The sequence below is a fragment of the Danio rerio genome, chromosome 12 (genome assembly GCF_052040795.2).
Source record: "Danio rerio strain M-AB ecotype USA chromosome 12, GRCz13ab, whole genome shotgun sequence".
NCBI classification, from domain to species: Eukaryota; Metazoa; Chordata; class Actinopteri; order Cypriniformes; family Danionidae; genus Danio; species Danio rerio.
The window spans coordinates 1,737,501-1,765,000 of record NC_141032.1 but is presented as its reverse complement, the minus strand read 5'-3'; the positions used below and the strand labels follow the sequence as shown (position 1 = coordinate 1,765,000).

The window sequence follows — 27,500 nt, the reverse complement described above, 5'->3', positions numbered from 1 at the left end:
TGAAAAGAGTCGGGGGATTGGATGAGATCGACCGAAGCGACAGCCGACAGGACAGGACACGAATGGTCAACGATATCATGACGGAAACGCATAACGCCGCGCTGCTCAATGGAGATCTGCAGACGACTATCTGAGGAGATTCTGTCTTAGACATTAACAAATGACCTGTCAGAAACTCTTATCTGCAGGTGAGATTTATTGTATTTAAAGTAAATGTTTATTTGCGATGGCCACCCAAACCACATGAGCAATTCCATGCAAATGTCATCCCTGTGGTGTGAATTTGAAGAAGAGATAACCAGAGAGATCTTCAGGTATCTTCAAGGCAGAATGCTTTTAATGGGAGCTCGCTATAGCTGTGGCATTCATTGAAAATTCTCTCTATTACTGTAGCATGCACTCAGTTTAATACACAATTTAGTGGGCAGTGCTTATTAGTAGAAATAGAGCTGCACAATTAATCGTAAAAAGATCGCGATCTCTATTCGACCCCCTAGACCACAGGTGTCAAACTCAGTTCCTGGAGGGCCACAGCTCTGCACAATTTAGTTCCAACCCTAATTTAACACACCTGATCAAACTAATTGAGTCCTTCAGGCTTGTTTGAAACCTACAGGTAAGTGTGTGTGGGAGCAGGGTTGGAACTAAACTGTGCAGGGCTTCGGCCCTCCAGGAATGGAGTTTGACACCCCTGATGTAGACGATCTTAATCCAGCGTTTCTACGATTCTGCCAATCATATTTTCAAGTTCAGGAGAGAAGAAAAGGCGGCTGCACGAGTCTTTTCATTGTTTCACACACGTTGCTCATTGACATTGACACCTCTAAATGATGTTGATTGAGTCACATGCTGTATTTACAAGGTATAATTCACCTAAAAATGTCATTTTTGTTTTAATACAATGATGTTTTCGCGATTGGGAAATCACACGTGGCGTGAGCTGTTATCACAGAGAGGGCGCGCGCGCGCTCTACTTAGTGACAGGCGCACGCGCGTCTACTTTAGTGAACAGAACCTGCATATGTTGCGAGTAACAGGTAACACAGTTGTAAATAATATTGAGTTTGTGACACAGAGGGATCGTTTGGGAGCCGCGTGCGAAGTATGAACAACACTTAGCAGTCAAAATGAAACCGAAAGTGTGCACTTCATTTAAATGATCATATCACATTATAGAGTTATGATTACGACAAGCATTTGATATGTGTTCTTTCATAGTGAACCCACAGTTGTGCATGAAAATAAATGTTTACAATGTCACTATAACTACTCCAGCATATATATTGTTGAATATAATCTGATAATGACAAATGTTTGAATTTACCAGTGAGTTGTCTAATATGACAGATTGCAAGCATATATCTCAAACATCATAATTCAACATCAGAATCATTATAAGTAGAATAGAATTATTTATAGAAACCAGTAGACCTACACATAATATTATTAATCGATGCTGTGCCATATGTTTGTTTTTACCATACCTTTATTTTACATCTACAGAATGGTGAGAAAATCGTGATCTTTATTTTAAGCAACAAACGAAAAAAAAAATGCGAGAGTTTTAGCCAGAATCGTGCAGCTCTAAGTAGAAAGTAAAAATGCCTTTACAGGTTTTAGTTCACAAATCTTGTGATCAAATCCATCCAGCTTGGAGGTCACCCAACCAACTTGGAGGTCTCAGTGATACCTACTTGCAAATGCTAGCGGTAAATGGACAAATTTAATATTTCAGTACCGACAGGTACCGAATTCCAGTATCGTAACAACCCTAATATGTTACAGATTGATATTTTTCTGATCCCCAGTGGTAGAGGTGTCACAATACCACGATACTATACCAGCTGAAGTATCAAAATACCGAATAGTATCGCACTACTGTAGACACAAATCTACAAAATAAAGCAAACGGTCACAAATACTTTATTTTAAAATGTTACAATACTTGAATTTAATTCATAATTCCCTTATTATTGAGAAATTATATGTACTTATTTGTACAGATGTTGTGTTTTATTTGTATATACTGTGACTCTTCTGTTCCACATGCAACATTATCTATTAGAACACAATGATCATACTACCGTTTCCAAACTACAGAGGCAACAGCAGTATTTCAGAGCCATAGTATTGCCTAAACCTTGCAACCCTACTCTGTGGCAAGTTGTTGTGGAAAATATAAACAGATCTTTCAATATATCATTAACATATGCTCTCTCTGAGTTAATATTTTGAGATTTTACCTCAAATGTCACATCCAGAACGCTGGAATTGCTCATGTCAGTTTGGGTTTCTGATCGGTCCATTGTAAGCGATGAGGATCCGAATGTCATTTACTGTAAATAACTCTTAATTGGTGTCAATATTGTGTGTTTATTCATTCACTTCAGTGCCAAACTTCTCTTTAGTGCCAATTCAAGATCATGGCCCTCATTAGGTAAACATTATTTTAGTCTCAAGCCTTCTGTTGAAAAAAAACAAGGCCAAGATATGCTTGTTAAAAGCCTCTTAATATTATTATTCAAGGCTTTTGTGTATGCGTGTGTGTGATGTTGAATGCAAGATTAGTGAGTGATACTTTTGACAGGATATTTTTAAACGGGCATCAATGAATATTCCTGAAAGTAAAAAAAAAAAAATAGATGTACATTTCTGTGGCCTATTTATTTGCTGTTTATTTAGTGAACGATGGTCGCCGTCTGCTTATATCTTGTTTACATTTAAGAATCTTCCCTCGTATTATTTCTCCTCGGGTTCCCAGTAGAGTTTTATTTTGGTAGAGCAAACATACTTGACATAGTGTTCAGTGCAGTGGGGGAGGAGAGAAAGTTGAGCTCTGTTACAAAACTTAGCAAAGCTGCCTAATCAACATTTTCCAGGCATTAAAAATGGTGTAGGCTGCCTCATTTTGGCCAGATATCCATTTACACAGCGTCACATGATAAAACACGATTCATGCACTGAGAAAAAAAAAAGATATTAAATTTAAGTATGATATAAATTCAATATTTTATGCAGATATGTGTGTGTTTTTGTGCTTTTTAAAAGATTGTTACCTTAATAACATTATAAATCTGAGTTCTATAGGAATCAATTGTGAGTTGTGCTTTTTAGATAGTTTTTTTTTTTTTTTAATCAATAGCATGTCCCAATAGGCTATCATTAATAGTTAATCCGCCTTTCCACTGCACACGACAAGCGACAGACCGGAAGTCATTCATTTCCAATGGAGAGCAGTCTGTGGAGTTCCCATTCAGATGCGATTTGAGCTGCGGATATGTTGAAATATTTGAACTCCTGCGACGAGACCGTCTGCGATCGCATGTGATGTATTCCAGTGATGTCCAAGCAGGTCTGTGTGCACGAAATAAGAAATAGTCTGGGTCTTTATCCTATTTTTTGAAAAAACTGAGAATAAAGGCACTTGCTTTTAGGCACGGGCCTTTATTTCGGACACTGCAAGAATCAGCTTCTCTCCTATGGGGCACGACATCACTGAAAAGTCCATGTGACTGCCACAAGGGGGCGTTTTCCAGAAGTCGTGTTCGAATGTGTGCAGTGGAAAGGCGGCTATAATGCATTGCTGGACGTGAAATAAAAAAATAAGACTATTATATTTTTTAAGCATTATTGCGAATGTTAGGTTAAAATCCAATCAAATTGCTTATGTTCATTATGGAAATTTGCTGCTGCCAAGGACTGTAAAAATACCATTTTAAGATGTTTTATCTTAATTTTGTCACACAATTGAGTCAACATCTTGTTATCGTGACTTTTTCCATTTAGAATTGCAAAAGTTAAAATACTACGCAATTTTAACCCCAAAATTTCGATTTTATTTCTGGTAATTGCAAGTTTTTGAATTTTCTTGCAAGAATTTTATTTTTTCGTCAGACACACTGGAAGATCTAAGACGCAAGAAAAAATAAATAAACACAGCAATCACTGATATTTCTGTGCAACTGCAACAAGGGAGCGTATCACGACATTGGAAAGGCAGCTTTAATGCATTACTAATGAACAAAAAAAAAAAGAAGTAATATATTTTTTATAAGCATCGTTGCGAATGTTCAACAATCTCACGGCAATTCGTAACTTTTTCATTTAGTGGCTAATTCATATGAATTCGTACGATCTAATTCGTACAATTTAGTACGATTTGATTATCCCCCAATGATGGTTGGGGTTAGGGTTGGGTCAGGTGCCACGCCTCCTTTTTAAAATCGTACCAATTCGTACGACTGAACTCGTACAAATTAGCCACTAAACTGGCAAAACGTAAAATACTTACGTTTTCTCGTGAGATCAGGCTGGAATGTTAGATTAAAATCCAATCAAATTGTTTATTATTTGTTCATGTTAGTTCATTATGGAAACTTGTTGCTGCCAAGGACTGTAAAAAAAAAAAAAGAAAAAAAAGAAAATTCTAGGACTTTTAATCTTAATATTTCACAATTTGTAGTTAAAAATAACACATTTTTAAGTTAGCATCTCTTTTTTTCACCTCAAAATTTCAAGATTAATAATATTACGCAATTTGAACCCCAAAGTTGATACTTTATGGTAATTGCACATTTATTTTTTGTTTTCAGAAAACTGAGTCAAAAATTTGAGATAAAAAGCTGCAATCAACTTTTTTTTTTACTCAAATGGAAGGAACAAGCTTCAATAGTTTATTGCGTTTTACAAAGCTTCAGATAAAAATATAATATATATATATATATATATATATATATATATATATATATATATATATATATATATATATATATATATATATATATATATATATATATATATATATATATATATACACATATATATACACATATATATATACACATACATATACATACATATATATACACATACATATACATACATATATATACACATACATATACATACATATACATACACACATACACACATACACACATACACACATACATACATACATATATATATCACACATACATACACACACACATATATATATATATATATATATACACACACATATATACACATATATATACATATATATACAAAAACATACATACACACATACATACACATACAAAATGTTGTTAAAACTGCCATTGCATAAATTTAATCAATGCTGCAGAATATTGCTTCGTGATAGTTTAAATAATATAAACAAACTATAAAAAGTGTTACCTATTTTTTTTATTAGAAATTGACTTATTTAAAACTGTTATCATCTTCTAATTGTTGTTGAAGTAAACAAATGGCTGTACTTCATTAATATTCATGAGCTGGCAAATGAGATGCAAAACCACCTTCATTGCTGATGTTGTTTACTCGCCTCGGTCATAATAATGAGGCCATATGGTTCATTTATTATTACAAGACAAGTATTCAAACAAGAACATCTTCTCAACGTGTTGAATATATACCTCATTACAAAACGAAAGATGTACAGCCTTTATCCATAATAGTGATCAATGCGTCCAGTCACATAGACTGCTTCATAGTGACAATGAATCACTCACATCGCTCCGAGGACAAACTAAACGACGCAGCAAGTGCCTTAAAATAATCACTCAAAAAGACGCAGAATGAGAGATGAAGCCGTGTGCGTTCATTCATAGAGCTTTAACAATAAACCCTCCACCTGAATGTACGATCGGTTCACCCACTATTGTACGCTTGTAAATAAAACGCCATGTTTATGTATAATATGTAAATACAGAGCTGGCATCAGCAGAACATATTCAGCTCTATCCCGTTTTGAGGGGTTTTTGATCATTTGCGAAGGGCTAAAACGGTTCAGGATGAACTTGTTTACTGTAGTCTGATTTCTAAGGGCCAAAAAAAAAAAAAAGTGATGTTACAGTTTAAGGTGATTGAGTTCATGCCTGGATTTTGTTTGTTTCTAGTTTTGCAGTATTGATGACTGATTATCAGTGTTTGTCATGTATTTTGAGTTCAGTTCTGTGTGCCTTCGACCATCAGGCAGCAGTGTGTGTGTGTGTGTGTGTGTGTGTGTGTGCTTTAAGGATTAGTTCACTTTAAAACAATCTTGATAATTTACTCACCACCTTGTCATCCATTCAGTCCAAAGGAATTGAAGGTTTGAGGAAAACGGTCCTGGATTTCTCCATATAGTGGACGTTCAGGAACACTCCTGCTGAGGAATAGGATTGTTTAAGTAAACTGTGCTTTTAAAATAAGAGTAAACAAGTCTCCTTAAAATTAAGTTAATGAACTGTGGATGTTTAAAGATTAAGTCAACTTAACGGTTCCAAGTTACAAGAGATTTACTCAAAGTAATAAATTCCCAGTAGGAACACATTGGGCCCCATCGTACACCCAGCGAAATAAGGTGCAAGATATGTTTGGCGTGATTTGCTGCTAATTTTCAACCCTAATTTTCATGTTTTTAATCAAATTGTTTTCATAGTAAATAATGATAATTTGCATTGCTAAAATATTATTAGTAGTATTATATGCATATTTATATATTTTTTTATTAAAAACAAGTGTAGATGTGTCCAGCTGTGGGGTTTTGGAGACGTCTGCATCAGCATATGGGGCATAACAACAAGACGTGAGTTTGGATATAATGGAGCACAATTCAGCAAAGGAATTAATGAACAATAATAATGAAGATTAGAGCTGAATTTAGAAATGGTTTTGGATCAAATCTTTGCGCTTAAAATAAACTAAATGGATGTGTTCAGTGGAGTGAGCTTCCACAGTTTCCTCACTCCACCAAAGTAAAGGAGTAGAGAAAGTAGTGGCTGAATGGAGGAGGCTCGTTCTTTATCCTCGTGCTGCAGATGCTCTGTTTAACCGTTTTCTCACTAGTGAAGCATTCAGTTTTTACACTCAAAGTCGCCATGTAAATAGCAAATACACCATGGAGCGACACAACTGACTCTTAAAGGGAATGAGAGACGAGACTCTGATTGGTTTAATGCAGGTTATGCTCAAAACACACCCAGAACTCATTAAGAGAACATGCCATGTGCCATGCGCTTTAGACTTTGCACCTAGATCCTTAAAATAGAGCCCAATGTGATATGACGTTGATCTTTAGTTCTATTTTGGTTGACAACAGGAGAACAAAAATTAACGTCAATTTACTGACGTCAATTACCGAAGTTAGTTGGCGTTGATTTTTGGTTGGTTTTAGGCTGTGGCAATAAACAAAATCCAACATCAGCTGAACATCATGATATGACATCAATACAATGTCTAAGTCTAACATCAGCAGGGGCGTAGCAAGGGGGGGGGAATACATCCCCCTCACTTTAAGAGTAAGACCATTAAGAAACGGGTGATTAATAATTATGAACATAAAATCTTGGATCTCATAGGCCTACAGCTGTCCCCCCCACACACTTTTAAAATGTCCGCTACTCCCCTGAACATCAGTAGACGTTTATCTGTGCTTGGTTTTATGTTGTGTAATCATTTTGACGTTGGGTTCTGACATCAACCCGATTTTCATATACAACCAAAATTCAAATAGTTTGACATTGGAGTCCAACGTCAATTTTACGTCTGTGTGACGTCGTGTGCCTGCTGGGTTATAGAGAAACGATCAGTTTTCATAGAATTAAAACCAAAATAAGTACTTTTAACTACCAAAACATGTACGGCACTAGCTCTGGGATGCAAGCTTTTGTGGTTAAGCAATGTTAAAAATGTTAGTTTAATCTAGTTTCTTTAAATAAGACCCTTATTCCTCCTTGGGAGCCTTATTTGAATCTGCATTTTAGAAATTAAGGGCACCGTTAAAGTCCACTTTATGGAGAAATAGCATGCATGCTTTCCTCAAAAATCCTTTTTATTTATTTATTTATTTATTTATTTTTGACTAAAGAAAGCAATTAAAGTGATAGTTCAGCCAAAAATAAAAAAGTTACAAATAAAAATTCTCACTGTAACACTTAATTAGTTTCTGTTGTTGAGCGCAACAAGAAATTCTGAAGGATGTTGGAAAGCAGCTGCTATAGTCACACCCATAGTAGGAACAGAAATACTATGCAAGTCAATGGCTGCTGCTTTCCAACATTCTTCAACATATCTACCTTTGTGTTAAATGGAAGATACTCAAACATGTTTGGACCAAGTGGAGGATTAAATTTCTAGGTGAAACATGTTCGATGAAAAGGAGGTAAATTTTCAGGAAGTTACTGATCCTTAAAGCCCAAAGTGTACTTCAGTTTTAATGTGACACTAGTGTACATGTGCAGTGCATGTGATGCACATTTCTTGATCTTAACAGCATGTATAGACTACTGTACATCCGTCTTGATTTGATGTTGAATTGTACTTGCACTACTCATTTTGTCCACAAGGTGCCAATACTGAATTAGGACGCGTTCAAGCTTAACCCAGGAGTTCAGTATAAAGAGTCAGCTCCACATGGGTGGGACTTAAACTCCAAGTGGGCTTAACAAACATCCTGGGACTTTTGATTGGTTTATTTAATGTCTTGTGCATGACTGATAAGTCTAGCCTATTGTGTTTTGATATCTACACCTATCCCATCCCTAAACCTACCCTTTATAGCACAGGTGTCAAACTCAGTTCCTGGAGGGCCGCAGCTCTGCAGAGTAAAGTTCCAACCCTAATTAAACACACCTGATCAAACTAATTGAGTCCTGCAGGCTTGTTTGAAACCTACAGGTAAGTGTGTTGGAGCAGGGTTGGAACTAAACTGTGCAGGGCTTCGGCCCTCCAGGAATTGAGTTTGACACCCTTGCTTTATAGTAACCAAATGTGTTTTATTAACATCTAAACCTAACCCAAACCACTACCCCTTAGAATAGGCTAATGCGTTTTATTAACAGACAAATATGACATCATATTGAGCACATGCTCAGTAGCTGCACCAGTAACCCTTCTAGCCTTAACCCAACCTACCACAGAGCAAGCCCCTCTTGGAGTCCTCCAAATGTACTTGCGATATACGCCCCGACCACTTGGAGGTCTCCTAACAAACTTGTGATATAAGCCCCACCCACTGCTAGTGCTCCTAGTCTAAATGTGACATGCACAGGATGATAGCTGGATAGAACTGTAAAATACGGGAGAATCCCAGGAAAAACGGGAGGGTAGACAAGCATGCACTCCACGCAGACCTATAAATCAGTCTTAAATTTTAGGAGCAACATTAAGCAGCTTATTATAAATGATTGTTATCTAATTATATCTAATAAGTTAATCATAACTTAAACCTATATTATTAAATTATATATAGAAAAAGGCATTTCTAAATGTATCCGGATCATTGCTTTAGTCTTAAACGTCACGTCTGAAAAAGCATTCGCATTATTTTAACACGACACATCTAAGATGTGTGATGAAGACTGACTCATCCTCACCTTCTTCTAAAATGAAGCTCGTGTTTCTCTTTTTCCTTCAGTATATAGCAAAGTGTTGACGTGCGTCTGTCGCTCCCTCGGTTCCTATAACCTCCTACAGCTCAATTCTGGCCCACTTATTTATTTCCAGGACCCAATTTATGGCAATGCACTCAAGCAGAATAATCCTCGGCTCTAATTAAATGATTCTTCGACCGCTGCCGGTGTGGAGAAAGCCTGAATGTGTTTTAATTAAATTGTACAAAGCCACCGCTTCTCTTTAAGCTGAAAACACATTTTATTAGAGCGATAACACTTTACAGGAAGGTTTCAGTGGTGTTCGCTGCATTAGTTAACATGAACTTAACTAGAAGAAATACTTTACTTTTAATAGGATTTATTAAACTTGGTTGAAGTTCATATCAAACGCTGTATAATGTTAGTAAAATAGCATGCACATGAACACATATTAACCTTAAGGCTATTTCAACCTCTATAAAACTGCTGTTTATGATAGTTAATCCATTAACTAATGTTAACACATGGCTTAAGACAGAGGTGTCCAAACTCGGTTCTGGAGGGCCGGCGTCCTGCATATTTTAGCTACAACTTTCTTCAACACCTCCTTGGAAGTTTGTATTATACCTAAAGAGCTTGATTAGCTGGTTCAGGTGTGTTTAATTGGGGTTGGAACTGAAATATGCAGGATATCGGCCCTCCAGGACTGAGTTTGGACATCCCTGGCTTAGGAGGACTTTACTTTTTACTTAAAATGACAATAAACTGACTTAAACTGCTTGTATAACACAAAATAAGTTAGAAACATGAGGTTTGCACAGTGAAAATTCATCTTACTTAGAGTTGTTGCATTGTTTTTAGTCTGAATATCTACAAGTGTGAGTTTAGAAATGTCAAAATTAAGTTTTTATGTAAACAAATGTATAGTTTAGCTCAGAAATGTTAACTTGTGATTTTTCCCATTAAAACAGGCGATATATTCTGCAATTGAAGTAAAATAATCTTATTTTGCAACAAAAACTTAATTATTTTGCTTGTTTTAAGCAAAAACTCACTTAATTTTGACTTATTTCTAAAAGTTACTCAATATAGTGTATTTGTCTAGAAAATGATCATAAATGTTTTTATATATATATATATATATATATATATATATATATATATATATATATATATATATATATATATATATATATATATATATATATATATATATATATATATATATATATATATATATTTGGGCAAGAAAAAGGGCCAAAACTCGTAAGAAAATCCTTTTTTGCAGGTTATTAATCATGTAAATCTCTCATTTAATAACCTAAGTTAGTTCCATATATAAACCAGAATATTAATACAAGATTTTATCTATATTGTACTGTACAAATAATAAACTCAATAAGTCAGAATATGTTTGTAAAACACATTAACCTTAATTAATCATGTTTCTAACTTAATATTTCACTTTAAGCAAATTTAAGTCAGTTTAATTTCAATTTTCGACTCGTAATGTTCTAAAACAATACAATATATTGTCTTGATTTAATATTTAGACTAGAAACAAGACAAAAACTTATTTAAAAAGCATTTTTGCAGTGTATTGGTCATTTATTTCTGATTTGTTAACATTAGTTAATGCATATATGAAGCAGAATATTGATAAAAGGTTCTATTTATATTGTACTGCTTTAATTTATATGATCAATAAGTCAACATGTTAATCTGTTTGGTAAAACCATATTAAATTATATTGCTAACTTACTGTTTTACACTATTATAAGCCGATTTAAGTGGATTTAATTCAATTAATAATTTAATGCATCCAGTGCATTTTATTGTTTGGTCATATTAACTAATATTATACAACTTTTAATTTTAGTGCATATTAAATATTGATATTAATATTACTGAGATTTATAAAGACTGCATAAGTTTAATTTGTTTTCATTGTTAATAAACAAAGCCTTTAAATGCAAAGTGCTTTTGCAACTTAGCCAAACTATAAGATGTTATTCGTGAGATGCAACTGCAGTTTAATAATTTTAACACTTAATAATAAATAAATAAATAAAATAAATAAATATGCTGGTTGTTCAAACAACTTATTTAAATTGTCCCAAAAAAAAATTCAAGAATTGTGATGATTCAGCTCAATTGAATTGTTTGATGTTCATCCCACTTAAATTTGCAAAAACAATGAAGTTAATCGATTTGTGTTGGGATAGCATGAGGGAATTGTGTGGAATCCAGCATTTTTTTTTTTTTTTTATTTAACAGTGTATGATTGCATATTAATAACTGCATAATTAGTTATATGTATGCATTTGTGTTTCAACGTGTCTGGATTAAAAAAAAATGTTTACAACATGATAAAAATCAATCCCAATGTACACCAGTGAGAAAAGTAGTTCGACAAACATTTATAGAACAATTAATAAAAGATAAAATATGCAAACTCTACATACAAAAGTAAAATAATAATAATAATAAAATACAATAAATAATCTAAACAAACAAATACAAAAAGTAATAAACAAATAAATAATGACCCTCAGTTTTAATCTAAATTAACTATTTCCTTTATAATTTATGTCTTTAAAATAATCTACAGGTTGCCAGAATTTTAAATCGCTTGAATCGAGTCAGATTTACTGTATATAATGAGACATCAGATTCCCCCGCGCTTTCCTTCAGTCTTATTGTTGCACGATGTCTCCCTCTGCCGTCCAGTCCAGCTTTATTTCACATTCAAAACCTGCTGAACTGAGCTCTTTGGATCTGTTTGGCTTGTATATGAAATACATCATGCTCATGACCTGTAATAATTGACGACTGTGGAGAAACGCGTGACCTGCCGACCTCTTTCAGTGTTGTTGAGCAGAATGAAGTGCATTACATTCATCTACGAATATTATTAATAAACGCTGATGTGTGAACACTGACTTGTGTTTGTGTGGCTTTATAGAAACTGATGACACGCATTTCTAATTCACTATTTATGTTGTATGAATGAGCATCAATTTTAAGTGCATTTTAAAATATAATTACGTCTAAGAAAAACTGTTGACCTGAATTTTTTAAGTTGAATTAAATTATCCTTATCGGTCATTTTAGCTTTAATTACATTAAACTAACTTAAAACTGCTTTAGCTTAATAAAATAAGGCTGAACTTATTAATAAGTGATGACTGACATAAAAATATGTCATGACTTTCATTCAATTTCCTGCAGCTTAGTCCCTGATAAATCATGGGTTGCCACTGTGGAATGAACCGCCAATTATTGCATACATTTTACACAGTGGACGCCCTTCCAGCTGCAACCCAGTACTGGGAAATGCACACTCATTCACTACGGCCATAGTTCTTCAATTCCCCTAGTGCTTGTGTTTGGACTGTGGGGGAAACCCACGCCAACACGGGGAGAACATGCAAACTGCACGTCTTGCCGTGATGCAACAGTGCTAACCATAAGATTAATAACTTTACTATCTCGATCACTCATTTCTCGTGTGCAGGATGATTTCTCTGACTGACACACAATGAAAACAGACGAGGAGTCACAGGTGTGCGTGTGTGATATGACTTCCTGTGCATCTGTGTGTGTGTGTGCGTGTTCAGCTTCACTGGGCGCTGACTCCCAGTGCACTGTCATCCTCTCTCTCTCTCTCTCTAACACACACACTAATAATAGTTTCTGTAGGTGCTCTACGAAACACACAACTACTATTAGAGGTCTATTAGCGGCGCTGCAGCTGCGGGGACGCGCTCGGCTGGTTTTCATCGGTTTCGGCTCGTGCACGCCAGCATGACTCTGCGATTGAGCAAACTGTGGCGATTTTGTGTCACTGTGGCGGGAAAAGTCGGTGACACGCGGTAAAATATTCATCTTTTGATAGAAAACTTGAGCGATGGTTCCCCCGAGGAAAACGCGTCTACATTTATGCTCCTCGAGTCATTTAGTGGAGTCACGAGAGCGCTCAGCTGGAAACATCGGCCATTACTGCGCGTCTATAGATGCCGCGCAACAAAACGCAAACACTTTGCATGATTTAGTGGTGCTCGAAACCTCGGAAAATTCAGATCGGCAAAACATTTCACACACAAACAACCAAACAAAAAATTTGACTTTGATTTCTTTGTAAAATGTGATCCAGTAATGTTTGTTCACACCTATATAATTTCAAAATAAATTACTCTCGTCATTGACGACTTTTATTACTATTACCACTAACAACAGTAATAACAACAATAATAATAAACAACAGCAACAACAACGATAATAATAATAATAACAATAATAATAATAATCATAATAATAAACTGCAACAACAACGATAATTTTAATAATAATAATAAACAACAGCAACAACAACGATAATAATAATAATAATAACAATAATAATAATAATAATCATAATAATAAACTGCAACAACAACGATAATTTTAATAATAATAATAAACAACAGCAACAACGATAATAATAATAATAATTATAATAATAATAAAATAATAATAATAATAATCATAATAATAAACTGCAACAACAACGATAATATTATTATTAATAATAATAAACTGCAACAACAACGATAATAATAATAACAATAATAATTTTAATAATAATAATAAAATAATAATAATTAATATTAGAGATTAGTGATTCTGAAGACTAAAGCTGAAAATTCATGATACAAATCACTGTAATTAATTAAAGTTATTTAATAGTGCAATAAAATTTCACAATTTTTATTGTATTTTTATTTTAAAACATTTTAAAAATCCTACTGACCCCAAATAAATATCCAAGCGAAGTAAAGAAGCGGTCCAAAGCTCTGAGGCCCCTCGAGTAGGACACTTTACCCATATAAGCAACCCTACATTACCTAAAAGGTAAGAACGGATTAAAAAAAATAATAATAAAAAATGCACACAAATTTGCTTATTTGGTTGTTGTAACCCAATGTTATAGTCAAATACGTTTATAAAAATTAATATAGATTTTATTTACTTTTTTATTAAACAAAATGTATGACTTATTCATAATTCACCCAACAATGAGTTGTGACAACCCAGTAATAGTATTGCACACAAAAAACTATTTAATATTTTGGATTAAACCAGCATTTTTCTAACCAAATACTGTGTTGAACCAGTATTTAATACAGAATATATTAATACAGAATATACATATTTAATACAGAATATTTCTATATTTCTATTAGTTGGTATATTATTATTATTATTATTATTATTATTACACAAAACATACTTGTTAAACCAATTGTTAAACCAATATTAGATTTTTTAAAAATGTACAAACCCAGCTTTTGGGTAATAAAGTCATTTGAATTTAATTAACTATTATTAATACTCAGCAAACACAAGACATCAACATGACATCAGATAGACGTTGTACCCCAATGTCATGGGACGTAGCATTTTTATGGGAAATGAAAACCAGGTTGACGTCAGAACCTGAGGCCAAGCTGACATAACAGGTGACAATGTCCAATGACACACGCTGCATTTTGGTTACTCTCCAATGCAACCTAAAAATCAACCAAATATCAACGTCTAATGAGGTTACAGCTTGACGTTGTGTGGACGTTTCCACTATGACGTCTATTAGACGTTGGATTTTGGTTGCCATACCCGATGAATAAATGTCAGTATTTGACATCAATATGACGTTGGTTTAAGATGTTGGCTCCATGTTGAATTTTGGTCACTTTCTAACAACCTAAAATCAACCAAATATCAACGTCATTTGACATCATTATTGGAGGTCAGAATAACATTGTCCTAGATGCTCACGACCTAAATCCAACCTAATAATAATGTCTTATTACGTTGTGCGTCTGCTCAGTATTGGATAACCAATATTGGGTTATGACAACCCAGCATTTCTAGAGTGTAGTAGTAATAATAATAATAATAATAATAATAATAAACCAAAATGACCAAATATTTTGTATTAAATATGTTCTAAAAACTGTTGGGTTAAAGTGTTTTTTTTTTTTTTTATTAAATAAAGTGTAGTTCATTAGCAAAACCTGAGGTTCTGGAGGACACAAAGCTTGTGAATTCACTCGGCAGAGCCGGTAGATGTTTTCTAGGCAAACAACAACACCTTGAGTTTAGATGCAATTAGCAAATTTAAAAAATGCCGGGTCATTTTAAACCCAACACTGGATCAAATATGGACAAACCCAACAGCTGGGTTGAAAAAGTCATTTAAATGTATTCATTTTCCTTCGGCTTAGTCACTTATTTATCAGGGGCCTCCACAGTGGAATGAACCGCCAATTATTTCAACATATGTTTTATGCAGAGGATACCCCTCCAGCTGCAACCCAGTACTGGGAAACACCCACACACACTACATCCAATTTAGTTAATCAATTGCCCTATAGCGCATGTGTTTGGGCTGTGGGGGAAACCAGAGCACCCGGAGGACACATGCAAACTGGAACTAATTGTTGGGTCCATATTTAACCCAACATGTTTTCAATGCAGAATTAGCTTCATCTTTAAGAACTCTTTAATCTGCTCAGCGTCAATCTTCATTTGTGCGTCTCTTCTAGCTGTAAAATGATCATCGTGTTCATATTCATCACTGCTGCAACTGTTTAGTAGTTAAAATGAGATGTGCTTGACAAAAGCAACAGCAGCATCTCCTGAGACCGAGAGTGTGGTTTTAGTCAAATCTCACACACACACAAGACTAAACTCAACAACTCGCGCAGTTTCCAGACGGCTCATGTCTTCACTCTGACTGGAGGTAAGAGCTCATTCTTGTCAATTACTGTCTCTCATTTTACAAGAAACTAGCCGGAGTTTAAATATTAAGATGTTTATAATATGGAGATTATTCAGGACATGTACGAGCTGTTTTAAATTATTAATACAGATCTTTGTGTTGCTCATGTTCGGCTTACAGTGTAAAGCAGAATGTGCTTATAAAAATCTATATAATTTAAATCATCACACTCAATATTTTCTGTTCTTCATTCAGTGTCCGTCAACTAAATCAAAGGATAAATAAATTATATAAAAACAAATTATTACAATATATTCTAAAACATTATAAATAAAACTTTATTTGTATATTTCAGTATTCGTTTTTGGTGTTTGGGTATTTTTTTTTTAAATTTAATATTTTTTATATTGTTATATCAGCTTTTGGTTTAGTAATAATATACTACTATTTTTCCCCCAATTCTGTTTAACAGAGATCAGATATTTCTGCAACACATTTCTCAACATAAGTTTTAGTAACTCATCTCTAATAACTGATTTATGATGACAGATAATAGATTTTCTTCATGACACTTCTACACAGCATCAAGTGACATTTAAAGGCTTCACTAGGTTAATTAGGTTAACTAGGCAGGTTAGGATAATTAGGTAAGTTATTGTATAATGATGGTTTGTTCTGTAGACTATCAGGAAAATAATAGCTTAAAGAGGCTAATAATTTTGTCCTGAAAATGGTGTTTAAAAAATTAAAAACTGCTTTCACTCTAGGCGAAATAAAACAAATCAGACTTTCTCCAGAAAAAAAATATTATCAGACATACTGTGAACATTTCCTGAATCTGTTTAACATCATTTGGGAAATATTTTTTTAAAAATAAAATAAAATCAAGTCAAGTCAACTTTATTGTCAATCAAACCATGCAACAGTACATGACACAGCAGACTGAAATTGCGTTTCTCCCATACTCCAATGTGCAATTTAAAAACAAAAATATGACACACACTAGACATAAACTAAACATTTAACTAATATAGTACAAGATAAATTAAATAAATAGACAATAATAAACTGTGAACAATTACCATATATCCTATTGTTCCAGAATATGACCAAGTTGAGGTATTTATTGTAGTGCAATTAGGTGCAGTATGGCAAAAGTGCAAAGTAGCAGCTTAGAGGTAAGTGATATATACAAGCTCTTAAGTGGCCGTTTAAAATGTGTTGAACGTTTTATATTTTGTTACAGACACACAGAGTCATCCTGCAACTGTTTTGCAGCATATGAAATGTCCCAAACACTATTTTAACCGTCCAAAATGGTAATTAAAAAAAAAAAAGTAATTGTTTTTACTCTCTGATAGTCAAAACATTTTCAAAAATATTTGTTACATATGCATTCAAAAAACAGCAAGGAAAAAGTGTTTTATGTAAATTGGGACCACAAGTTCACATATATGGACATTTTTGCTAAAAGTACATCACATCCAAAGATGATACTTTATTCTAAATAGGTCACAATAAGGACAAATAGCAAAGAGAAATAAAAAAAATGCATGCATGCATATATATATATATATACACACATATACATACATACATATATATATATATATATATATATATATATACATATATACACACACACACACACACACACACACACACACACACACACACACACATACATACATACACACACATATACATATATATATATATATATATATATATATATATATATATATGTGTGTGTGTGTGTGTGTGTGTGTGTGTGTATATGTATGCATGTATACACATGTGGTATCATATATGGTTTAGTTTAATTTCATTTTAATATGCATCCCTGATTGTCAAAGCTACTGAAATGTTTCCCATAAATATGAGAGGAACCCATAAATAACCCATTTTATTGCCTCTGCATGTTGATTAACCATCCAGCTCAACAAGAAATCCACATTTCACTGACAAGAACCATGAAACATTAAACTTAACTGTCCAATTATTAACACTTAGAGGTTTGTTTCATTAATAGCAGAAGTTTGAGTCAATCACTGACCCTGTTAGTCATCTGTGACTCATTCACTGTGTTAAAAGAGTGTGTTGTGCTGGTGTGTTCACTGTGGTGAAACAGTGTGTGTGTGTTAAAGGATGACACACACCTGTGCGGATGGACAGTTTATGGACCGGCTGCTGATAAAGTGTGTGTCCTGCGATCTTCGCTGCGCGGAGCCCGAGCCTCACAAACAGTGCGCTGAATACTGCGGTAAGTGACGGACAGTGGTGTAAAGTAAAGAATGACAAATACTCACATGAGTGTAACTCAGAGGTGCTCAACCCTAGTCCTGGAGATCTGCCTTCCGAGAGAGTTCCAACTCCGCTCAAACACACCTGAACCAATTAACTAGGAGCTCATGGACTTCACTGGATGATTACAGGCAGGTGTGTCTGATATGGGCTGCGACCAGGCCCTGATTGGCTAATCGGGAGGACCGGGAGAATTCCCGGTGGGTTGGTCTGTTTTTTTGGCCGCGAGGCACTCGCACTTTTTTTATTTATAAATTTTTTTGACTATAGCCTCACTCTTTTTATTCATTACTTTGCCGCAGCTCTGCTCTTTTTGTCTATTTTCTCCCAGCCCTGTAAGCAAAATGCAGCCTGCAGGGTAATGATGACGTAATTATCACTCGACCCGAATCAGCAGCACCTTAGTGAATAATAACATCAGGAATTACTATGCGCTTTAAAAGTAGCATTCATCTCCCTCCTAAAAAAAGTGTACCTTTCTGATCCGACAGAAACGTTAATAGGTAAAATTTGTTTTTCAAACAAAAAAAGATAGAAATTACAAAATTAGATGTCTTTTTATTGAAGAAGTTGCTGCATTGTCCCCTGTAATCTCTTATTGGATTAATATCTATAGAGATTTGATATGGGAAAAAATATGGTCTTTGCATCAAAAATATTTTCTCACCAACAAGGTCAAAGAAGTGTCTTTTAAATTGATCAACAAATTTTATCCCATCAAACCATTTTTGAAAAAGTTTAATTCTAATATTGATGTAAAATGTTCATTTTGTCAATTTCATACTGAAACTGTTTTTCATTTGTTTAGGGAGTGTAATTATGTTGCACGATTTTGGAAACATTTTGGATTATTTATTAATGATAATATACAACAAGATGTTTCTGTTACTTTTAAAGAAATTACTTTTGGTTATTATGAATCTGCCCCTACTAAGAGAAATGCTTGTTTTGTAATAAATTTAATTTATTTTCTTTGTAAATTCCATATCCACAAATGCAAATTTACTAATACTAAACCATATTTTCCTGGGTTTTTTTTTTTTTTTTTTAAATTAGTCATTATATACAATTAATTTCATTATCTAAAAATAAGAAAGCAAACAGAACTATTTCATTTCGTAATGACTTTAATTTATGTACTGTTCTTGACTCTTAAATGTCTTTCCTCAAGTTTATATCATGTTCTTTATTCTTTCTCTCTCGTATCTCTTTTCTTTGACAATGTAATTCATATTCTGTTTTGTAAAAAAATATTGCTACAAACTTGTCAACTGTTTTTTGCAAAAAATAAATAAATAAAAAAATAAATAAAAGCACCTTAGTGAATATAATTCCAATCATTAATATGAACCTGCTCAACGAAAATCAGATGATTAACTACATTAATAATGTGCATAAATCTGACATAACTTGATTAGAAATCTAAAGAGGGAAGAAACAGATTAAGCGATCAATATAATTCCAGACGCAGAAATTTGTGGTGCAGTGGTCAGCACGTTACGTCATCAAGCCGCTGACCTGAGTTCAAATCTAACCTGAGTAAATAACTTATTTATTTTTTCATTTTTAGTGTTAAGACATATAGTACTGTTTGAGTTACTTATGTAGGTGTACATATTTTATTTTTATTTTTTGTTTGACCACCTTTACAAAGGACTGGATATCTATAAAGAGTTCTGCACAGAATATGCAGGAAAGCGCCTTGTGATGTTTTAAAGAATAGTGTTGAAGATTTTTTTTAACCCTTTAACGTTCTCATATTTTTGAAAAACATTTGAGGTCCTAAAGCAGCTGTGTCCTTTAAAAAGACGTGATCGTGTCATTAGAAACTCAATGGGTAATGACCTTATTTTACTATAGTCAGTCGTGAACTGAGGTGGGCCGGTCTGAGGCTTGAAAGCTGCAGGACTGCAGATCTCCAGGAACATGGCTGGTCACCCCTGCTTTAACTGAGTGATTTATTTCTCAGGAATTGTACTTTGAACAGTGTATATAGTGTAAATTTATTGGGTGTGAGTAATTTTACTGTTTTTTTCCTTAATCCTGCAGTGACTACTTCACAGTACGTGTTTACTTTTTCTTGTACGTTAAGTAGTTTTTAAAATGTGTACTTTTACTTTATTTTTAGTACATTTACGACCTCCTGACTCGCTGTGCTCATTAAAACTCTCATGGCACTTCTGATAAAGAGTAGGGGTGTAATGTCCTGGCCAAACCCCGTTCCTCAGCCCTTACCCATCATGACCTCCAAATCATCCCCATCCACCGAATTGGCTCTATCACCGTCTCTCCACTCCACTTATAGCTGGAGTGTGGTGAAGCACTTAGTCCTGTGGCTGCCGGTGCATCATCCAATTCAAGCTGCACACTGGTGGTGGAGTGGAGAGACCCCCCCCCCCTCATGATTGTGAAGCGCTTTGGGTGTATGAACAGATAAATGCGCTATATAAACACACATTACATTACTTATATTTACTGCGTTTTCCCCCCTTTTTGATTGACGGTATAGAATCTTGATCTTTCTGCAACAGCTTGTGAGTTGTGCTGTGTGTTTTCAGAGGTGTGGAGATGCAGAGCGGTGTCGGGTCAGTTTTATGATGCGCTGCTGAAGAAATGTCTGCAGTGTTCTGATCTGTGCGGGACTCACACGCCGGCCTGTGAACACATCTGCAGCGGTGAGTCACGACACACTACATGTGCTCTCTAGAACAGATCACACTATCACATTATTGATGTGCAGTGGGTAGCACATTCGCCTCACAGCAAGAAGGTCGCTTGTTCGAACCCAGGCTGCATGGGTCAGTGGGCATTTCTGTGTGGAGTTTGCATGTTCTCCCCATGTTTGTGTGGGTTTCCTCTGGTTTCCCCCACAAGTCCAAACACATGCGCTATAGGGGAATTGGGTAAGCTAAATTGTCTGTAGTGTATGAGTGTGTGTGAGTGAGTGTGTATGGGTGTTTGCCAATAAAGGGCTGCAGCTCGAAGGTCATCCGCTGTGTAAAACATATGCTGGATAAGTTGGCGGTTCATTCTGCTGTGGTGACACCAGATTAATAAAGGGACTAAGCCGAAAAGAAAATGAATGAATGAATGAATAAACAAGACTGAGGTAACTTCTGTTCACCGAGTAATTCTGACTATTGCAGCAAAAAATAAAAAAATAAAAATCAGATGTAAACTATAAATAATTAATAAACAATAAGTAGTAATTAAAATAGTTCAGTGGGGAAAGTCTACAAAATTCTTCACCGAATGTTTTACAGTTCAATAAAATAGAGTAAATAAACATAGATAATGGTCTTACATTAATGCTTTCTCATAACAACAACAACAACAACAACAACAACAGAACTCTTAAACTATTCAAAATGTTATTAAGTCACTTTTTCAAACATTTCAAGGTTAAAAGTTGGATGAAAGATTGTTTTTACAGTGCAGCTGTGATTAAAATAATAAAATAGAGAGAATGACCTTGAAACAGGGAAAGACTAAAAACTAATGAAAATGTTAAAAAGGAAATTAAAAAAGTCCCATAATGCAATTCAAAAGCATAAATAAATGGGTGAATAAAATTATATATATATATACATACATACACACATGGCCACTTTATTAGGTACACCTTACTAGTATCGGGTTGGACCCCTTTTGCCTTCAGGACTGTCTTAATCCTTTGTGGCAGAGATTCAACAAGCTGCTGAAAATATTCCTCAGAGATTTTGCTCCATGTTGACATGATGGCATCACACAGTTGCTGCAGATTTGTCGGCTGCACATCCATGATGCCAGTCAATACAAGGCAGGATGATCCATGCTTTCATGTTGTTGAGGCCAAATTGTGAGCCGAGCATGGAGACTCATCAGAGCAGCAACGTTTCTCCAATCTTCTATTGTCCAGTTTTGGTGAGTCTGTGTGAATTGTAGCCTCAGTTTCCTGTTCTTAGCTGACAGGAGCGGCACCCGGTGTGCTCTTCTGCTGCTGTAGCCCATCCGCCTCAAGGTTGGACGTGTTGTGTGTTCAGAGATGCTCTTCTGCAGAGCTCGGTTTTAACGAGTGCTTATTTGAGTTACTGTTGCCTTTCTATCAGCTGGAACCAGTCTGGCCATTCTCCTCTGACCTCTAACATCAAGGCATTTGCGCCCACAGAACTGCCGCTCACTGCATATTTGCTCTATTTCAGACCATTCTCTGTAGGTGTACCTAATAAAGTGCCTGGTGGGTGTGTGTGTACGTGTGGATATATATATATATATATATATATATATATATATATATATATATATATATATATATATATATATATATATATATTACATAATATAAAATATAGATGCCTTGAAAAAACAGCCTAGTATCCTATCTGATGCAGTTGTTGGGAATATAATTCAATTCAACTCATCTTTATTTCTATAGCGCTTTTACAGTGTAGATTGTGTCAAAGCAGCTTCACATAGAAGATTATCAATCAAAACAGTGTCAGTTCAGTTATATACTGTTTGGTAATGAAAGAACTTGTCACGACGCTGTTCGGTGAGAGTAGCCCAGTATATCCTCCTGATTTCGGAGTGTTTAGTAAGAGTCGGCTGTACTGCTACCCTGTCAATGTGATTCTTTATGCTAAGTTACTTCGTGCACCTGACTGTGCTGTGTGTTCCGTTCCTCAGACCCGCCGGTGACCGGCAGAGGGCGCACTGTGAGCGGCTCTCCGCTGCTGCTGTACGCGCTGCTCGGTGTGTGTGTGACGGTGCTCATGTTCAGCTTGAGTGCTGCTGTGCTGACGCTGCTGATGAGGAGAAACAAACACACACAGATCCCAGACGAGCACAAACAACAGACATCTGAAGGTCAGGTCAATGATGGGGCACTCTTACTAATATAGCATTAACAAAAAAAAAAAGAAATGTAATAAAGATAAATAAATAAATAAATAAATGAATGTAAATAAATGTATGAAAGAGAGAGAAAGAAAGAAAAAGAAAAAATGAAAAAGGATGAAAAAAGCGAAAGAGAAAGAATAAAAGAACGAAAGTGAAGGAAAAGACCAAATAAATAAAGTGAAAGAAAGGATCAAAGAAAGTGATAGAAAAAGGATAAAAGAAAGAAAAAGGTGAAAGAGAAAGGAAGGATGAAGTAAAAAACGATCAAGGAAAAGGTGAATGGAATAAAGGACGAAAGAAAGTGAAAATATGAAAGAAAAAAGTAAAATAAAGGATAAACGAAAGTGAAAACGATAAAAGAAAATTAAGAAAGTAAAAGATAAAATAAAATAAAAGAAATGAAGAAAGAAAGGTAGGATGAAAGAAAGAGGAAAGAAAGTGAAAAACGATCAAAAAAGGAAGAAAGTGAAAGAAAGGATGAAGGAACGAATAAAAGAAAATGAAAAACAATCAAAGAAAAAGCAAAAAAGAATGAAAGAAAGAAAAGGTGAAAGAAAGGAAAAGAAAGGATGAAAAAGACAAAGAAAAAGAAAGAAGGGATCAAAGAAAGAAGGAAAGAAAAGAAGGATGAAAGAAAAGGATAGAAGTATAAAAGAAAAAAGTGAGAGAGGAAAAATAAAGAATGTAAAAAACGATCAAAGAAAAGGTGAATGGATGAAAGTGAAAAAGAAAGAAATGCAGGATAAAAGAAAGAAGAGAAAAAGCAAAAGAACGAAAGGATAAAACAAAAAAATTAAAGTAAAGTTTTTAAAAAAGGATAAAAGCGAAAGAAAAAAGAAAGGCAGCATGAAAGAAAGAGGACATAAGAAAGTGAAAGACGATCAAAAAAGTAAGAAAGTGAAAGAAAGAATAAAGAAAAGGATAAATGAGAAAGGATAAAAAAGAAAAGAGAAAACAAGAAAAAGTAAGTATCAAATAAAGGAAGTGAAAGAAACAATCAAAGAAAAAGGATGAAAAAGAAAAAAGTGAAAAACAGAAAGAAAGAAAGAAAGAAAGAAAGAAAGAAAGGATCAAAGAAAGAGGATCAGTGAAAGTAAAGGGATAAAAGAAAGAAAAAAGTGAAAGAGAAAAAACTGAAAGGATAAAAGAAAGTGTAAAACAAAGAAAAAGAAAAAGTGGAAGACAAAGCAAGAAAAAAATGAAAGAAAAAGAAAGAATAAAAGAAAGTAAAAAGAAAAGATGAAAAAGAAAGAAAGCAAGGATGAAAGAAAGAGGATCAGTGAAAGAAAGGATCCAACCTGGATCAGGACAGACCTTATATTACATCATGCATTGTGTTATATTGTTAATGTACAGTTTATTGACACCAGATAATGATGCGAGTAGATAAACCCTGCTGAACATATGATAACGGCCTGTTCTGACTCCCGAGATGCTTCATCAGACAATCTGGAGGAAAAATCAGTTTACTTCAGTGAAAAAACTTCTGTCAACCCTTGACAGAAAAAGTGCAAGCAGAGAAATCCACAATCTGGAGGCTCAGTGGTTAGCACTGTGACCTCACAGCAAGAAGGTCACTGGTTCGAGTCCCGGCGGGGTCAGTTGGTGTTTCTGTGTGGAGTTTGCATGTTCTCCCCAGTGTTGGCGTGGGTTTCCTCCGGGTGCTCCGGATTCCCCCACAGTCCAAACACATGCGCTATAGGGGAACTGATCTTCTAAATTGGCCGTAGTGGATGAGTGTGTTTCCCAGTGCTGGGTTGCAGCTGGATAGGCATCCACTGCATAAAACATATGCTGGAATAGTTGGCGGTTCATTGCACTGTGGGGACCTCTATTAAATCAAAGACTAAGCAGAAGGAAATTGAAATGAAGTGGACACCACATGAGCTTATTCACTACATGGACTTTTGTCGCTCATAAATGTAGGCAGGACAGAGACTCTTGTATCATCCATTAATTAAATGTATATCTGTTTATTCCCTTACACAAGTTTCCTGCTTTAAATGAGCTTTTAAATACCTCCTCACTCAAGCCACTCACCTCAAATCTGTTATAAACAGGTCACGTAATATTAATCCGAGATGTTTCCTGCAGATTCTCTGGTGGCTGGGTCTGATGAAGTGTCTCAGGAGGAGGGCAGCGTGCACCATCATCATCATCATCATCCTCAGGACCGGCCGCGGGCCACTGAGACCTGTGTGTACTGTTTCTCGGAGCACACGGCGAGACCCCACACGCTCCTCCAACAGGCCGGAGATCAGGATCCCGAGAGCGTCCAGATCCCACAGGATAAATGCGGAGCACTGCGGATCATCTGCTCTCCCACACAAACCAGCCTTTAACACACTCTGAGGAAACCCAGAAGCATGCGTGCTGTTTAATTCAGCACACAACACTTTTAAGGGCACTAGATTATAGTAGCTTACCTTCGGGGGAACGTCGGTCAAGTCTAGAAGGGATACGGCTGTGGATACTCCTCAATATTGATTTTTTTTGTGATGGTGTACAACAATAATGAAGACTTTTACATTACTGTGAGGGTTAAGTTAGAGGTGGACATTAATAAAATACAATTTAATGTGAAATTTAATAAATAATATGAATAATAATCTGCATTATCACTGTATTTACGTTACTGTGAGGGTTGATTTATGGATAGACGTTAATATAATTGGTAATTTAATAATACTCTGTATAATGACCACTTTTACATTACTGTGAGGCTTAGTTTAGGGGTAGACAATAATAAACTATAATTTAATGGGTAATTGAATAAGTTATATTAATAATTCCCATTAACTTCCAGCCATTCAGTGTGAAGAAGGGATACAGCTGCGGTCGGAACTGTTCTACATTACTGTGAGGAGCAGATTGAGGTAGGGTTGGCCACAGGTGTCAAACTCAGTTCCTGGAGGGCCGCAGCTCTGCACAGTTTATTTCCAACCCTAATTAAACACACCTGATCAAACTAATTGAGTCCTTCAGGCTTGTTTGAAACCTACAGGTAAGTGTGTTGGAGCAGGGTTGGAACTAGACTGTGCAGGGCTTCGGCCCTCCAGGAATTGAGTTTGACACCCCTGCGCTAGGCTGTAATAAAATACTATTAATAAAGTAAATGCCTTAATTCATTTTTTAATGACTGGGCTAGACATTAATGAAACACAATAAATGGGAAATTTAATAATTAATATTAATAATTGTTAACTTTTGGCCATTCAGGGTAAAGTCTAGAAGAGATACAGCTGTGGCCAGAAGAACAATAACTACTGTTGATTTAATTACTGTAAGAACTAGGTTTAGGATTGGGGTAGAAATTAATAAAACACAATTAATGGGTCACTTAATAAATAATATTCATAATTGTTGCTAACTTATTTCCTCTTTGTCGGACCATTCTCCATCTAGAGATGGTTGTGCGTGAAAATCCCAGTAGATCAGCACTTTCTGAAATACTCAGAGCAGCACGTCTGGCTGCAACACCCATGCCACGTTCACAGTCACTTAAATCCCGTTTCTTCCCCATTCTGATGCTCGCTCTGAACTGCAGCAGATCCTCTTGATCATGTCTACATGCCGGAAATGCATTAGATTAGGAATGTGCAGTAATGAGCAATTGGACAGGTGTACCTAATAAAGTGGCCAGTGAGTTTAAGGTGAACAAAGACGAATAAACGCAGATATAAATGTATTGTTCACCGTTTGTAAATACAGTAGCTAATGGAACATTATGGTGAAGTGTTACCACTGAGGTTTGTCAAGATTTCCGACTCATTGACTGAAGATATGGATAAAATAAAGTGCATTTTGGGTGTTTTTCTAAAAATAATACATCTATTCGGTAGCACGGTGGCTCAAACTTAGCACTGTGGCCTCACAGCAAAAACGTCGCTGGTTTGAGCTAGGCCAGTTGGCGTTTCTGTGTGGAGTTTGCATGTTCTCCCATGGTTGGCGTGGGTTTCCTCAGGGTGCTCCGGTTTACATCAGTCTAAACACATGCACTATAGGGGAACTGATCAACTAAATAGTCCATAGTGTATGAGTGTGAATGTGAGTGTATGGGTGATTTCCAGTGATGGGTTGCACACAGAAAGGCATCCGCTTTGTAAAACATGCTGGATAAGTTGGCGGTTCATTCCACTGTGGCGACCCCTGATTAATAAAGGAAAATTAAATGAACGATAAACAGAAATGTGAAT

At 35.2% G+C, this 27,500-nt stretch overlaps 3 protein-coding genes across 23 annotated transcripts in view; 2 read left to right on the top strand and 1 right to left on the bottom strand.

Annotated features, from left to right (window-relative positions):
• sstr2a (somatostatin receptor 2a) overlaps window positions 1–4,424 on the top strand; it is a 10,599-nt gene extending 6,175 nt beyond the window's left edge. The window contains exons 2-3 of one of the 2 annotated variants that reach the window (XR_015503696.1): window positions 1–2,466; window positions 3,560–4,424. The exon at window positions 1–2,466 is cut by the window's left edge and continues 1,073 nt beyond it. Coding sequence is in view for 1 of the 2 variants with exons in the window: in XM_087275576.1 (XP_087131702.1) it covers window positions 1–134 (134 nt within the window). In the remaining variant the exon portion in view is untranslated. Of the gene's footprint in view, window positions 2,644–3,559 lie in introns of those variants that run through there. The other variant, XM_087275576.1, reaches the window with a different exon arrangement.
• Window positions 1–18,545, bottom strand: part of slc39a11 (solute carrier family 39, member 11) — a 224,203-nt gene extending 205,658 nt beyond the window's left edge. For 3 of the 19 annotated variants that reach the window (XM_087275584.1, XM_087275598.1, XM_087275603.1), the window contains exons 1-2: window positions 18,282–18,545; window positions 6,063–6,151 (exon numbers count right to left, since the gene is read on the bottom strand). The gene's annotated coding sequence lies outside the window, so the exon portion shown is untranslated. Of the gene's footprint in view, window positions 1–6,062; window positions 6,155–18,281 lie in introns of all 19 variants that reach the window. The other 16 variants (XM_087275586.1, XM_087275593.1, XM_087275600.1 and 13 more) reach the window with 8 other exon arrangements.
• tnfrsf13b (TNF receptor superfamily member 13B) lies at window positions 15,754–25,917 on the top strand. 2 transcript variants are annotated; one of them, XM_087275614.1, is made up of 5 exons: window positions 15,754–16,143; window positions 18,270–18,385; window positions 20,985–21,101; window positions 23,092–23,271; window positions 25,399–25,917. In XM_087275614.1, exons 2-5 carry the CDS (start codon window positions 18,271–18,273, stop codon window positions 25,644–25,646), a joined length of 660 nt encoding a protein of 219 aa, XP_087131740.1. In that variant the 5' UTR covers window positions 15,754–16,143; window position 18,270; the 3' UTR covers window positions 25,647–25,917. The 2 variants fall into 2 exon arrangements, with proteins under 2 accessions (XP_087131740.1, XP_087131739.1); XM_087275613.1 differs by lacking the exon at window positions 15,754–16,143 and having other exon boundaries at window positions 18,239–18,385.
• The last annotated feature ends 1,583 nt before the right edge of the window (window positions 25,918–27,500 follow it).

What these genes read in the sequence shown, in the direction of transcription:
- tnfrsf13b (XM_087275614.1), top strand. Translation starts at nt 18,271, where the DNA reads ATGACACACACCTGTGCGGATGGACAGTTTATGGACCGGCTGCTGATA. An exon ending in CTGTGAACACATCTGCAGCG is followed by an intron (nt 21,102 to 23,091) that starts GTGAGTCACGAC and finishes TCCGTTCCTCAG; the next exon opens with ACCCGCCGGTGACCGGCAGA. An exon ending in CAAACAACAGACATCTGAAG is followed by an intron (nt 23,272 to 25,398) that starts GTCAGGTCAATG and finishes TGTTTCCTGCAG; the next exon opens with ATTCTCTGGTGGCTGGGTCT.